The sequence below is a fragment of the Dendropsophus ebraccatus genome, chromosome 13 (genome assembly GCF_027789765.1).
Source record: "Dendropsophus ebraccatus isolate aDenEbr1 chromosome 13, aDenEbr1.pat, whole genome shotgun sequence".
NCBI classification, from domain to species: domain Eukaryota; kingdom Metazoa; phylum Chordata; class Amphibia; order Anura; family Hylidae; genus Dendropsophus; species Dendropsophus ebraccatus.
Window position 1 is genome coordinate 65,131,110 of NC_091466.1, and position 14,642 is coordinate 65,145,751.

Here is a 14,642-nt window from a genome sequence, read left to right on the forward strand (position 1 = left end):
CATTCCTAAAGCAAACCCATATTCATATTATCTTACTCTTTATAGATAGGTCTGTAGTATATAGTATACTTATTAGTAATTATACAGGACCATACATGCACTGATGACTATTCTTTATATTTATGAAAATAATGAGTGAGAATGAAGTTCATTTTATATATTATTAGGGTGCGTTCACACCTACAGGATCTGCAGCTGATCTGCAGCAGATTTCATGCTGTGTTCAGTTATTTAAATGAAATCTGCTGCAGAAAATCAGCTGCAGATCCTGTAGGTGTGAACGCACCCTAATGAGCATAAAAAAACCAGGGGCACAAGAATGCACAACTTATATAGTTTACAAAAAAGCCAAAAAAGAAAAACCCTCATTGAGTCCCTGTGGGCTCATACTTGAGAGTCTGTGTATCCACTTCGCCTCTTCACGTAATAACAGCTTGTCAAGGCAGCCTTTTCTTGGTCCCAGCTTAGGTTGTGAGATGCCTATAAATTGTATCGCTTCACATTTGCCTCCATGATATGTTCTCACATGTCTAGAGATAGGTGTATCTTCTTCATTTCTGATCGTACTAAGATGTTTCGAGATACGTCTCCGAAACTCTTGTGAGGTCTTGCCCACATAGATTTTTGGACACTCACATTTGGCAATGTAGATAATCCCTCTCGATCTGCAGTTTATAAACTGTCTGATTTCATAGATCTTTGGATCATGAGGGTTCTGAAAATTCTTAGTAGTTGGTATAAATCTACAAAATTGACATCTCCCACAGGGATGGGAGCCTACTTTACTCGATCTCAGCCAGGATGTCGTTTTCTCCTCTGCATAATGGCTATGGACTAATATATCCCGTAAATTACGTCCCCTCCTATAAGTCACACTCGGTCTCGTCTCAGTCCTACAACCTGTTTCAGATCTTGATCATCCAATAAGATTTTCCAATGTTTATGCAATATTGCCATAATAGAGGATGCATTCGCATCGAAAGTACCGATACATCTAATTTTTCTTTCTTCCTTTGTCTGTCTCATCTGAGGTTTGTCTTCAAGAAGAGTGACTCTATCCTCATTCAGGGCTCTCTGAAAAGCTCTCCTGATAGGCTTCCGAGGATAACCTCTCTCCCTAAATCGCTGTGAGAGGTTCTCACATTCTTTCAAAAAAAGAGGATGGTTCAGAGCAATTTCTGTTTGCTCGTAGAAATTGCCCTACGGGGATCCCCCTCCTCAGTGGTTCTGGATGCCAGCTCTGCCAGTGTAAAAAGTTATTTGTTGACGTACTCTTTCTGAAAATGTCCGTTTGTGTGTTCAAATTTGAATCAATCCTAATGGTCAGGTCCAGAAAATTAATCTCATGATCGTGAAATTCATGGGTAAAGAACATACCGATGTCATTATTGTTCAAAATCTGTACAAAGCTCTCAAAAGTGTCCTTGTCCCCATCCCAAAAAATAAGAATATCATCAATAAACCTCCCCCAAAATAATATGTGACTGGTGAAAAAAAGTAAATCGTGCTCCGCCTCCCACCACCCTAAAAATAAATTAGCATAAGTGGGTGCACAAGTGCTCCCCATCGCCGTCCCTTTTATTTGGTGATAATACCGGTGATCAAACAGAAAAAATTGTGTGTGAGAACATATTCCAATAAAGTGAGAGTGAACGCATTGTGTTCCTGAAGGTGACGGCTTCTGGTGTTCAAAAAATATGATACTGCTTGCAAACCTAAATGATGTTTGATATTGGTGTACAAAGACTCAACATCTAGACTTGCTAGATGTGTAGTGGACGTGACCGTGATGTCTGTGATTTTACGTACAGTGTCTTTAGTGTCTCTTAAAAATAAAGGGAGTGCTGAAACAAAAGAATTAAGAACCTTATCCACATATGTGCTTGCCCCCTGTGTCAGGCAATCATTGCCTGAGACTATGGGGCGACCTTTCAAGGGGGAGATGGCTTTATGCACTTTAGGTAGGGCATAGAACGTTGCCGTGGTGGGGGTGGAGTTCCAAATATATTGATATTCCCCATTACTGATAAGTTTGAGAGCCTTTGCTTTTTCCAGAATAGTTTTCAATTCGCTTAAAAAGCGATTAGTAGGGTCGGCATCCAGGATACTGTAAGATATATGGATATATGCTGCTAGAGTTTATGGGCTACATATGTAATAATTTCCCACTGTTGATATACTTACCGATTTGTGTTGGTCCGCTGCAGCTCTGTCCGCCCCATGGTGTGGAACAAGTGGGGTGGTAACACCTACTTTGTGAAATCCTGAAATAAAATTTAAATTAGTAATTAGACTTAAGATGCAATTAAGACATACCCCCAAATATAGGTCTGTTTAGGTTATTTATTTTTATTTTTACATATAAGATATGATGTTAGAGTAATAATGGGACCTGGTACTGTAGACACGGCAGGTTACCAGTGCGCATGCGCAAGCAGGCTAGAACGAGAAGAATTCCCCATTTGGTCATATGACTTTGTCAGGTGACGGGGGAATGACGCTGGCCAGTGTAAGAGTCAGCTGATGATCATGTGATCCTGAATGACGTACATAGGATGCATGCCGATGATGAAATTGGTGAGTGACTGATGACAGTAATGCATAATGTGATGACGGGCGGAGCCAATAAGATGGCGATTGTTGTGAGAGTACTATGATAGACTTGGCGTCTGACGTGTATACTGGCTATTGGCCAGATAGTTAGGAATGCCTACTACTCCCGTCTATACAGAACATGATAGGTTAATATGACAAATGAGGTCATGAGGTCATAGTTGAAGCGTATAAATATGAGCAAGAAGGGGCCGCGCATTGTCATAAGCCCACCTCCTGATGACGCCCGAGAGCGGGTGAAACTAGTTGAGGGGCTATGCGCTGTGTATTTTAAATAGCACTTCTTTGTCCATCAGTTACTAAAAAGATAAACATTGTATATATTGGAGGGTAGTCTGCAGCTACTCAGCCATTGGGGTACTAGCTCCCTACTGGGATGAGCTGTGATTTGGGCATTAGGAGTGCGTATATTTTAAATCGCACCAAGGTTTTACTTTTAATATGAGCCAATAAAAGTTATATTTTACTAGTGGGAATTAGCTCTGATGAGTTTTGGGCTTATGGCCCTTTTTGTAAATAGTTGACCATGTCCAGGGAACTCAGACCTTCCTGCCATTGCCGTCTCAGATTTGCAGGAACCGTGTACAGATTTGCTCCAGAATAGTCGTTTTTCACAGTATAGAAAGGTTTCTTCTTCAGCTTTCTACACTATTATCTGCTCTAAATAGCATGAGGTGTAGCAATGCTGTCTATTGATTTTTCCATCGAGAGCAGAATGCTAAAGAGTAGCGTGCCATGAAGCTTGGAAGGATACAGCAGTGAAATGCCATACTTTACATTACCTGCTCCATTCAACCCATTCTCCTGTCTACTTAGTATCCCCTGACAACTGTGAACGGCTCTTAGTGCAAATGTGGCAGAATTAAGCTGGAAAATGTGTTCGATAAGTCAACTTCCCATTAACGTACCGGAAGGTTAAGGGCACACATGGAAAGTCACGGAACAATTTTGACGCTATGCAAAGTGTGTCCGATTCTGCATTCTTTAGAGTAGGGCAAATGCTGGTGAATCCCCTACCTCACCCCCACCCTACCTCACCCCCACCCAAGTTATACTTAAGTGGTCCCCATCGATCGAGAGAGATCCCTGTGTGTGTGTGTGCGCAGTGAATTAGTCCCTGTACAGGTTCCTAGGAGGGTCAATACCACTGACGCAAGTTTGCAAATCGACTTGATTAATAAAACATGTCCCACCATTTCATGTTTACAGCTCCTTTGAAGACCTATGCGCCTTCATCCCTCTCGGGGCACCAGTCGTGTATGAAGCATATGCATTTCTGTGGCAAGATCTTTCTTCTATCAAGATCTACTACAATCTTAAGACCAAGACAATGGGGGTGCTGTGGTGAATATGTAGAAGAACATTAGACAGGAAAAGATTAGAGAAATTACTGTGCAATTAAGACTGCTAACAGGTAACCAAACACCCCTATTCCCAGTGCAGATTGCTGGCTATATTAAATAAAAACACCACAACATTAAACTTTTGCTGGACGAGGGTCGGCCACAGCATTTATTTTGTTATTATAAAACTCTTGTATTGTAAAACTCTCTCCAACGTGGAGAACTGATACCCAGGCTGGACGCGGAGTGCCGGCCGCTGGACTCCCAGCGGGCACATCGAACTTCCAGGCTCCATAATCACCACCTTTTAATCTCGAAACCGCCTGCTGTGACTTAAAGAAACCGGTATTAACAAACATTTATCCATAACATCCAGAAAGTGCGTTTCAACACACAACCATGGTCAAAATATCATTTTTATTCATTTTTTTTTTTTTTTTTTTTTTAATAGGGAGGGAGGGAGGGACAGCAAGGGAGCGTGTGTCCTGCTTGCTACCGGATCACCAAGAGGAAGAGGTAAGCTATAGGAAGGGGTATTATGTCCTCTATCTGGCTCCCATTGGCCAGCTACCATCATGTGATTATAGGGGGGGTTGTCCCGGAGATACCATCTGCCCGACAAAGAGGAGGGGGAGGAGGAAACCTAGAGGAAGAAACCATCTAAGCCCTGCATCTGCTAACTAGCCTATCGACATCCATTATCAGTCCCTGGGCACCCATGCTAAACGCATGTATGCCTCCAAGACTGCTAACAGGTAACCAAACACCCCTATTCCCAGTGCAGATTGCTGGCTATATTAAATAAAAACACCACAACATTAAACTTTTGCTGGACGAGGGTCGGCCACAGCATTTATTTTGTTATTATAAAACTCTTGTATTGTAAAACTCTCTCCAACGTGGAGAACTGATACCCAGGCTGGACGCGGAGTGCCGGCCGCTGGACTCCCAGCGGGCACATCGAACTTCCAGGCTCCATAATCACCACCTTTTAATCTCGAAACCGCCACGGAGGAGCCATTATACACCTATAGGGCTCCGACCCCCGCCCAGCAAATATAAGGCCTGTTCAATACCGTCCTGTATGCCAGAGATAAAAATATCAGAGCCTATATCATTAAGATGTACTCCGTCAGGCCTCATGAGGCCGCCATTCTCCCCTTCTAGCTGACGGTGTCTCACCACTACCCAAGATCGTGACCTAACGAAACGGGACACCCGGGAATTAATGGACCTGCGGGACCTTTCGACAGCTGCGGCATCCCGTGCCCCTTGCCACACCGCACGGGAAATGATCTCTGACCACACCACTACGAAATCGGAAAAGAACGAAGAAAAACGATCAATGTCGGCCCTCATGAGTGTCAGCAACTCGGCCATTCTTATGGAGCAGAGATCATTTCCCCCCACGTGTAGCACTAGAATTACTGGGCCCGCTACTCTGGAGCTGATGTCAATGACCTCCGGCAACACCTGTGGCCACCTCAGACCACCGATACCCCGCCAATGGACGTTCAGCCCTCGGAACCCCAAATCACGGCCTACAGGTCGACATTCCGCTCTCTGTGCCGCCCGAGCAATGTAGGAATGGCCCAGAATCCATATCTCGGGTCTCACATGACCTAAAAGAGAAATGTGTTAATTCACAATAACAAATCCGGGCGCACATAACCAGCAAAACATGATGAACGCCAGCGGCCAATACGCTGCACTTCGACCTCCGATAAACCAGCCCTAGCTGCTTCCGTTGCCGCGCCGATCCGAAAAGAGTGAGAAGAAAAATCGCCAGGGGGGATTCCAATGGCCGACAAACATCGGCGAAAAACCGAGATGAATTGAAATCTCGTAACAGGAGTGGAGTCCGCATGGACGAAAAAATTATGGGCTTGTGGCCGGATAGCTGAATATGCCGCCACACACCGCACTGGGCAAACTGAGCCCTGCACACCTTGTATGGGTATCCACACACCCTTTCGATATTGATCCGTTTTGGAAACACGCAAGCGCAAACGTAAAGATCCGTTGGAAACCAGGACATCATCACAAAGAAGACCCCCTGGTTTTAATTTAGAAGGGGGAAGAAGTTCCCCAATCCGCAAGGCCCCGAAAAATGCCGTGCAGAAACAGGCCGCAAAAAGATGCTCCTCGAAGGTTGACGAGCAGACGTGACTACACGCCTCTACTATACGCGCTAGCAACTTATAAGATACTGGGCGCCTGGCTTCCCGCCGCACATGTTCCTTTTTCCAGCCTTTCAGAGCCTGTCTAAAAAGGAAATGCTTCGTATTATCTGGCCAACCGTGCAACTTTAGAAAAAAGGCTACACCGGAAAGCGAGCGCAGCGCCACCGAGCTAGAAACTTTTGCGTCGCGCAACTGCAGGAAATACTCAAGCGTAACCGTCAACCTGATGTCATCATTAGAAGAAACATCTCGAGAACCGGCCACCTGTAGCCACGCCTTCCAGGCCTTACCGTGTCTCTGCCAAGTGGGCGGGGTTACGGAGGAACTAACGAGGGACATCAAGCGCTGTCCACCAGCTCCCATAGATGTGAAGGGCATGAATGGCCATGGATATCCGCTTCCGGTAACAGCTCCCGAAATTCCTGCCAATGACAGCGAGAAAGGGCATCAGCAAGAACATTTTCCTTACCTGGGACATGCCGGGCCCGGAAGTGGATGTTCAATTCCAAACAGCGTAATACCATATGGCGCAACAAGGACAGAACAGGGAGCGAAGAGGAAGAAAGCCGATTTATCGAGTATACAACCCCCAAGTTATCCGTCCAAAAGCATATGTGACGATTACTGAATTGCGAACCCCAAATCTCTATAGCAACCACAATGGGAAAAAGTTCCAGGAGGGTTAAATTCTTGCATAACAGTGGTTCCCAATGCTCCGGCCACGATGAAAAACACCATGACTTTTGAAAAATTGCCCCGAAGCCACAGGCACCTGAGGCGTCTGTAAAAAGCTCTAGTTCACTGTTGCTGCATTCAACCCTCCTGAGACATGTTCGTCCATTGTAGGAAACGAGAAACGATCTCCACACTTGCAGATCGCATTTCAGCTGCTTGTTGAGCCGAATGCGATGTCCTGGAGCTCTGATCCCCCGAGTTGACAACGATAGGCGCCGGGAAAAAACCCTGCCCATCGGCATCACTCGGCAGGCAAAAACTAACAGCCCTAGCATAGATTGCATTTGTCGTAGTGTCACTTTGTCAACAGCACAAAACCCCTCAATCAGTTGTGAAAGCCGAAACAGTTTATCATGGGGAAGTCTGAATACCATCTCTAACGAGTCAATTTCTATACCTAGAAAAGATAAGACGGTGCTGGGGCCCTCCGTCTTCTCCTCTGACACCGGAACTCCTAAACGCTTCATAAGGAAACGAAAAGAATTAAGGAGATACATACATTGAGTACTACCTCCAGGTGCCACAAAGAGGAAGTCGTCTAAATAATGCAAGATGGCCGTGGAACCCGTTTCACATCTTACCACCCATTCGAGGAAAGAACTGAACATCTCGAAATAATGGCAAGATATGGAACAACCCATAGGTAGACAGGTGTCATAATAGTACTTTCCTTCAAAGTGACAACCGAGGAGGTGGTAGCAATCCGGATGGACCGGAAGAAGACGGAAGGCCGATTCAATATCAGATTTCGCCATCAATGCACCAGGCCCCGCCTGTCTCACCAACATAACCGCTCTGTCAAATGAGACATACGACACCGATGCATCATCCTGCGAGATGCCATCATTCACCGACATACCTTTTGGATACGAAAGGTGGTGAATAAGGCGGAATTTCCCATGTTCTTTTTTGGGAACCACACCTAAGGGAGAGACTCTTAAATTAGAGAAGGGCGGAGAAGAAAAGGGGCCTTCTATTCTGCCTAGGGACACTTCTTTTGCTAATTTGTCCCGAAGAACATGCGGACGGTCAGTTACTGATTTAAGGTTTTCCGCAAACAGGGTAGTTCTGCTAAGAATGAAAGGGATAAAGAAGCCATAGGTGAAGCCGTCCCGCAATTGCGCTGCTTCCTCCTTATTGGGGTATTGTTTTAGCCAAGGCTCCATCGCGGTTGCGCTCACCGGAGTCCTTTGCGTCACTAGTACCTGCCCGCGTAGATTTTGTAGCTTGTGACTTACAACGGATGGCAGTGTGACTACCTCCGCACGATGAGCATTCGTGTCGATATTTACATAATCCAGCAAATCTACAATGCCCTTCGTTAAATAACCAGCACGCTCCTGGTCTGCGCACGGCCACTGCTCCCTGGACAGCTGCCCCTGATGCAGTGGCCCCCGATTGAAAGGGTGAAGGACGTTGTGGCGCGGTCATCAAACGTAACCAAACATCCGTGGCTTTAACTCCCCAGCCGATATCGGGCTGGAGACTTAACCGCCGCCGGAATTCTTCATCGTAGCGCCACCACGCCGAACCCCCATGTGATTTGTACGCTGTGTAGATCGTGTCAAAATATGTGAATAGCTCTTGACAGCGTTCAGGGTGCCTCTGACCCATGACGCATCCTAAAACCATAAAGGCTTGCAGCCAATTATTCATTGTTTTTGCAGGCTTGGGCCTGCGGTCATAAGGCCTGGCGTCAGGGAGACGTCTCTCTTTATCAATAGTGAATTGATCCACAGATATAAGTGACCATATATCTATATACTGGTTACCCCAGATCTTCTCCTTCACTTCTAGATCTACATGAGTGCCCAATGGGCTTACCCCACAAAAGAAAACATCCTTTTGTGCGCTAACTGGAGGGCGTACCACTTTTGCAGTGGCGGGAGCAGACTGTACCTGAGGGGCAGTACCCGCGTGTGGAGTAACTTTGTCTAGCAATGATTTAACCAACCGTAAAACATCCCCGGAACCCGCCCCCCAAGCATTAGCATAGTTAAAATCACCCGCAGCAGTTTGCTGAGACTCACCCGTAGCAGCTGGCTGAGGAGGCGGAGCAGGCAGGAAAGGAGCAGCAGGAACAGGGAGAGGAGTGGGGGGAGCAACAGGCGCAGAAGGAACAATAGGGGGGTCATCCTGAGGAACCAGGCAGGATGTCCTGGGCGACGGAGGCTCCAGCCTCATACGGGTGCGGGACCGGCCAGTGTCGCCGGAGGACCATTCTGAAGAAGACGGGGATCGCCAACGGGAATGCCTGGAACGACGAGATGACCGGGAATAATGGCGAGAACGTCGCCTCCTAGAGCTTCTGTGACTGCGGCTACCAGAGTCTTGGGAGGAAGAGGATGATCTGGGTCTATGGCTAGGCCTATGAGAGGATCTAGATCTATGCCTGTGCCTATGAGAGGACTTATGAGGACTGTCAGCATGCTTGTCCTCCATAGAGGCAACCTGAGAGGTAGTGGGAGCAGGAGCGGTAAACCCAGGTTGCTGTGATGACACAGGAGCAGTAGGAGGGCTATGGGAGGTAGGGGGTTGAAAAAACGCTGCAGATCCCACACTGGAGGAAGCAACAGGGGGGGCAGCAGAAGGGCCCGACTGACCCGGCGCCATTACTGGCAGGGGAGGCGGAGGGGTATCCGAGCGGTCAGGGGAGGAAGAACGGCCGGCTTGTGCTCCCATGTCTGCGGATGGCGCGGGAATGACGCTGGCGCGCGGCGCACCGGAAGACGCGGCCGCGTCACTTCCGGTTCGGGGGCGGGACAACGAGCAGGGGAGAGGAGGACGGGAATAGCTGCGGCAAGCAGATACAGAGGGGGCAGAGCCTGGGCTGAGCCTGGTCGGCGGCCGCGACACTCGCGCGGACCGACGGCTCCCTGTGCTCACCTGGGAAAGGGGGGGGACAGTACCTGTGGCATAAAGATCATCCGAGCGGGATAAATTACCGGAGGCAGGGGAAGGGGTTAAGACGGCCATCAGCCGGCTCAGGAGGCCCTGGTCAGAATGTAGACGGGCCCTGATAACCTGCAGCAGCTGATCTTCGGCCATTTCTCTGGAGCAACGGACAGCAAGGGAGCGTGTGTCCTGCTTGCTACCGGATCACCAAGAGGAAGAGGTAAGCTATAGGAAGGGGTATTATGTCCTCTATCTGGCTCCCATTGGCCAGCTACCATCATGTGATTATAGGGGGGGTTGTCCCGGAGATACCATCTGCCCGACAAAGAGGAGGGGGAGGAGGAAACCTAGAGGAAGAAACCATCTAAGCCCTGCATCTGCTAACTAGCCTATCGACATCCATTATCAGTCCCTGGGCACCCATGCTAAACGCATGTATGCCTCCAATATTCATAATCCAATGGTTTACAACTAGTGTTGAGCAGAGTTGCTGGCAGTTTAGGTTCAGCAACGTTCTCCAAACCAGAGCGCTCAGCATTTGACTCCAGGAGTCTGGAGAAGTTTAATGCCACCCTAGGGCTACCAGGAAAACATGGATAAAGCCAATGGGCTATGGTTATATCCATGTTTTCCAGGACTCCCAAGGGTGGCATCCAACTTCACCAGCTGCCGGGAGTCAAATGCTGAGCGTTCAGATTTGGAAAATGTCTTTTAAAGTCCACCGGAGATTACCAAAAACAGAAAGAAGTTGGCAGAGTGCTTAGCCTGTAAAGCAGTTATATCCTTGTATGTAGGAGGCAGTATCATAGTAGTTATATCTCAATGAGAGTAGTAGTCGGCACTGAACTAGACTGAAGAGGGCACTGAAGATGATAGCAGTAGTATAGATTGCAACTTCACATATGAAATATGGAACCCTCAGATTTAGTAAGATTGGTGAGTGCATGGCTTGTGTTCCTCTGTTGAGTACATTATAGTAAGTATATTCTTGTACAGAGGAGCAGTATTACAGAAGTTATATACTGTACTCATACAGAGGAGCAGTATTATAGTAGTTATATACTTGTATATAGGGGGCAGTATTATAGTAGCTATATTCTTGTATAGAGGGGGCAGTATTATAGTATATTGTATATAGGAGGCAGTATTATATTAGTTATCAGAGTACATAGGAAAAAGAAGTGGTCACTCTCCATGGGTTAGCTGATAAATGCTTTATTGTAGTCACACAGCAAACTAGAGAAAGGAAGGGGAGGTGGAAAGGCGGATGAAATCAGACCTGGCAGAGCTGACGAGTGCTACAGAAGCTGGAAAAGGTTTGTCTGATTTCATCCGCCTTTCCACCTCCCCCTTCCTTGCTCTAGTTTGCAGTGTGATTACTATAAAGCATTCATCAGCTAATCCGTGGTGAGTGACCGCTTCTTTTTCCTATGTACTCTGATTTGGTTTACATGTCTGTTGGCGAGGAGCACCTCCACTAGCCTAATCAGACACACTGCGAAGTGGACTGCATTCCGCCTGTTCCAGCTCTACTCATCTGATTATTTCATTGTAGTGCCAGCTAACTGCCTTTCTTCTGTTACATTATAGTAATTATATTCTTGTATATAGGAGCAGTATTATAGTAGTTATATTCTTGTATATAGGAGGCAGTATTATAGTAGTTATATTCTTGTACATAGGAGCAGTATTATAGTAGTTATATTCTTGTACATAGGAGCAGTATTATAGTGGTTATATTCTTGTACTGTATATAGGGGCAGTATTATAGTAGTTATGGGCGGAAACTGGAGAGGAAGGGACAGCTGCACATCCTATCTATAGCTGACACTAATGCTGCTTGGCCTATATTAAAAATAAACACCAGAGTGTCTGTATATGATTTGATCAAGCCATAATAGCCCCGTGAACGTGCAGGTCTTCTGGTTCACACGGGTCCCTACCCTAACTCCACACCGTTTCGGTCAGTGACCGCCACCCCCGCAAAGTGTGCATGTGCAGGGAAGGGGGGCTTTGGAATGGCCCTGCAACCCCCATGTAACAGGACCAGACCCAAAAAGACCCACCAGAACCCGGCCAGCACCACCGGCGGGGAAGGCTGTCCCCAAACGACACAAGTATGGATATGGTATTACACTTACCACTGCTGCTCTCACAGAGTGGGGCAGACATAAGGTCCAGACATGTGAGCACAGGCATATCCTGCTGATTTTGGTCATGTGGGTCTTATAAAGGAGTGCTAGCTGTTCAGAGAGGGAGAACTGTAAAACACGACATGGAGAAAAAGGAACCGCTGCACATCCCATCTATGGCTGACACTAATGCAGCTTGGCCTATATTAAAAGTCAACACAAGAGTGTCTGTATATGATTTGATCAAGTAGTTATATTCTTGTAAATAGGAGGCAGTATTATAGTAGTTATACTCTTGTATATAGGGGCAGTATTATAGTTGTTATATTCTTGTATATAGGGGCAGTATTATAGTAGTTATATCCCTGTATATAGGAGGCAGTATTATAGTTGTTATATTCTTGTGTATAGGAGCAGTATTATAGTTGTTATATTCTTGTATACAGGAGGCAGTATTATAGTACTTATATTCCTGTATATAGGACCAGTATTATAGTAGTTATAGTCTTGTATATAGGAGCAGTATTATAGTAGTTATATTCTTGTATATAGGAGCAGTATTATAGTAGTTATATTCTTGTATATAGGAGCAGTATTATAGTAGAGAAAAGGATATAGGAGCAGCACTACCTTGTAAGACGTGGTTTGGTGCCAGCAGATTCCCCAACCAGGGGTATGAATGTCCATATACAACGAATAGTCCGCAGCACTCCAAAATTGTGAAACAAACGTGGTATTTATTCCAAATAGATCATAACATCAAAGTAGTGACATGCAGCAAATAGACGCGACGTTTCGGCAGCCTCTGCGCTGCCATTCTCAAGCGTGTCTTCAGTGAAACAGACTCATGAATTTATACACACATGTGAAGTGCAAAACAACTTTTCATTGGTTCCAGGAAGTGCATCAATTAGTCCACATGTGTGTGGACACATTTGTATGTCTTAACCCTTAAAGTGCATTACAATTGCAAAAATAGCAAACACACCAGTGAACAAATAGTGGTTTAAGGCTTGAAAATGTTTACGAGAGGCTAGCTCTCAAACAAACTGACAAATGTCCAAATATAAAAGTTCAAGTATAAATCTTTATATAGTGGTGCCATGAAATCACCCTTGCTTCTACACTTGAGGAACGTAGGGCTCTGCATCAAGGAAAAATCCAGCGAGCCTTGTAATTGCTACATCGTGCACCGGTTCAGGGGGGCAGTGTGGTCTCACCATTTAGGATCATTGTAGACACCGCTTCCTAGTCTCACCCCATCCGATCCACTAAACAGGTGAACCGAGGTGTGCGTCCCAGGTTAACACCCCTTCCACGTCGGATGGCCACTCCAGGCCGTATTACAAAAGTGTAGTAAGTAAAAGCGCAGATGTCATAACAACTCTATTAGAGACCTGAAATGCCTTGTTTACATTCTTACTGATTCCTTCTGCTTTGTTTATTTCCTCAAATAGAAAAATAAACTTTTATAAAGGAATAAAGTTTAGATTCTCTACAAAGAACAATATACTAATCATACACTATACTGTGTTACCCAGTACTATAGGATTAATATCATTATACATAGGAGACACATTATAGTAGTTATATTCTTGTATATAGGAGCAGTATTATAGTTATATTCTTGTATATAGGAGCAGTATTATAGTAGTTATATTTTTGTATATAGGGAGCAGTATTATAGTCGTTATATTCTTGTATATAGGAGCAGTATTATAGTAATTATATTCTTGTATATTGGGGCAGTATTATAATAGTTATATTCTTGTATATAGGAGCAGTATTATAGTAGTTATATACTTGTATATAGGGGCAGTATTATAGTAGTTAGATTCTTGTATATAGGAGCAGTATTATAGTAGTTATATAGTAGCAATATTATAGTAGTTATTTTTTCTTGCATGCAGGAGCCAGTAATCTTTTTTCTGTACATAGAAAGCATATGATACATGCCAGACATATTATACAGGGGTTAGCTATATGGGATCAGATTCCATAAATTTGCTGTGTATGTTTTTTGAAGTCAGTTTGAGGAATTGAAAGCATTTCCCCCAATCCAGTCCCTGTGGCATTACCTGACATCCTGTACCAGATTTTTTTTTTATTATTATAGCATAAAAGTGATGGATTTGACAATTTGTATTTATCTCTGCTGGCAGACGTAATGTAAGAACAGATTACCCACAAATTGTTCCAGAGGGACCCGGCTTAATTCATTTTCGGAATTTCTCTTTGTAGTCCTGTGATATGTTCCTGCATTTTGCATTTATTTCATGTTAATCACCTTGGTGACCAAACATGAGAATGTCAGGCGAGATTAAAGAGGAAGAGTAATGATATGGATACGTCGCAGGGTAAAAGTGTTGTATACAATCTCGCCTTTGGGCTCTTCATTCATTTTACTTATAAAGTGCCTGTTAAGTGGCTATTAGAAAAATCAAGACAGCTGTTTCCTTCCAATGCGGAATGACATACAAGAAGCATAGGTTCCACTTTATGTCAATGAAAATGTATGAAGTACTAAATTCAGGAGGACTGGAAGTGCAATCCCGCCCATTGTCCTCCAGTCAATTCCCTTCATATAGGAATCCAAGCCATAATGGTATAGCTCAAAAGGTTCACAGTGCTCAAAGAAAATGATCAGAAAACAATGGAGAGGCTCTTGTATATACCTATATTATTTGATGTTTCAATTACTAGTTGTCTGCTAGCTTGATTCCTTGAAACTTCTAATACTC

General features: G+C 45.0%; 1 protein-coding gene across 1 annotated transcript; it reads right to left on the minus strand.

Annotated features, from left to right (window-relative positions):
* Nucleotides 1–337: 337 nt before the first annotated feature.
* Nucleotides 338–10,012, minus strand: LOC138770589 (uncharacterized). The gene is made up of 7 exons (XM_069949692.1): nt 8,905–10,012; nt 5,662–6,561; nt 5,397–5,578; nt 2,254–2,264; nt 1,911–2,107; nt 875–1,145; nt 338–743 (listed from the first exon to the last, which is right to left on the minus strand). Exons 1-7 carry the CDS (start codon nt 9,920–9,922, stop codon nt 338–340), a joined length of 2,985 nt encoding a protein of 994 aa, XP_069805793.1. The 5' UTR covers nt 9,923–10,012.
* Between the last annotated feature and the right edge of the window lie 4,630 nt (nt 10,013–14,642).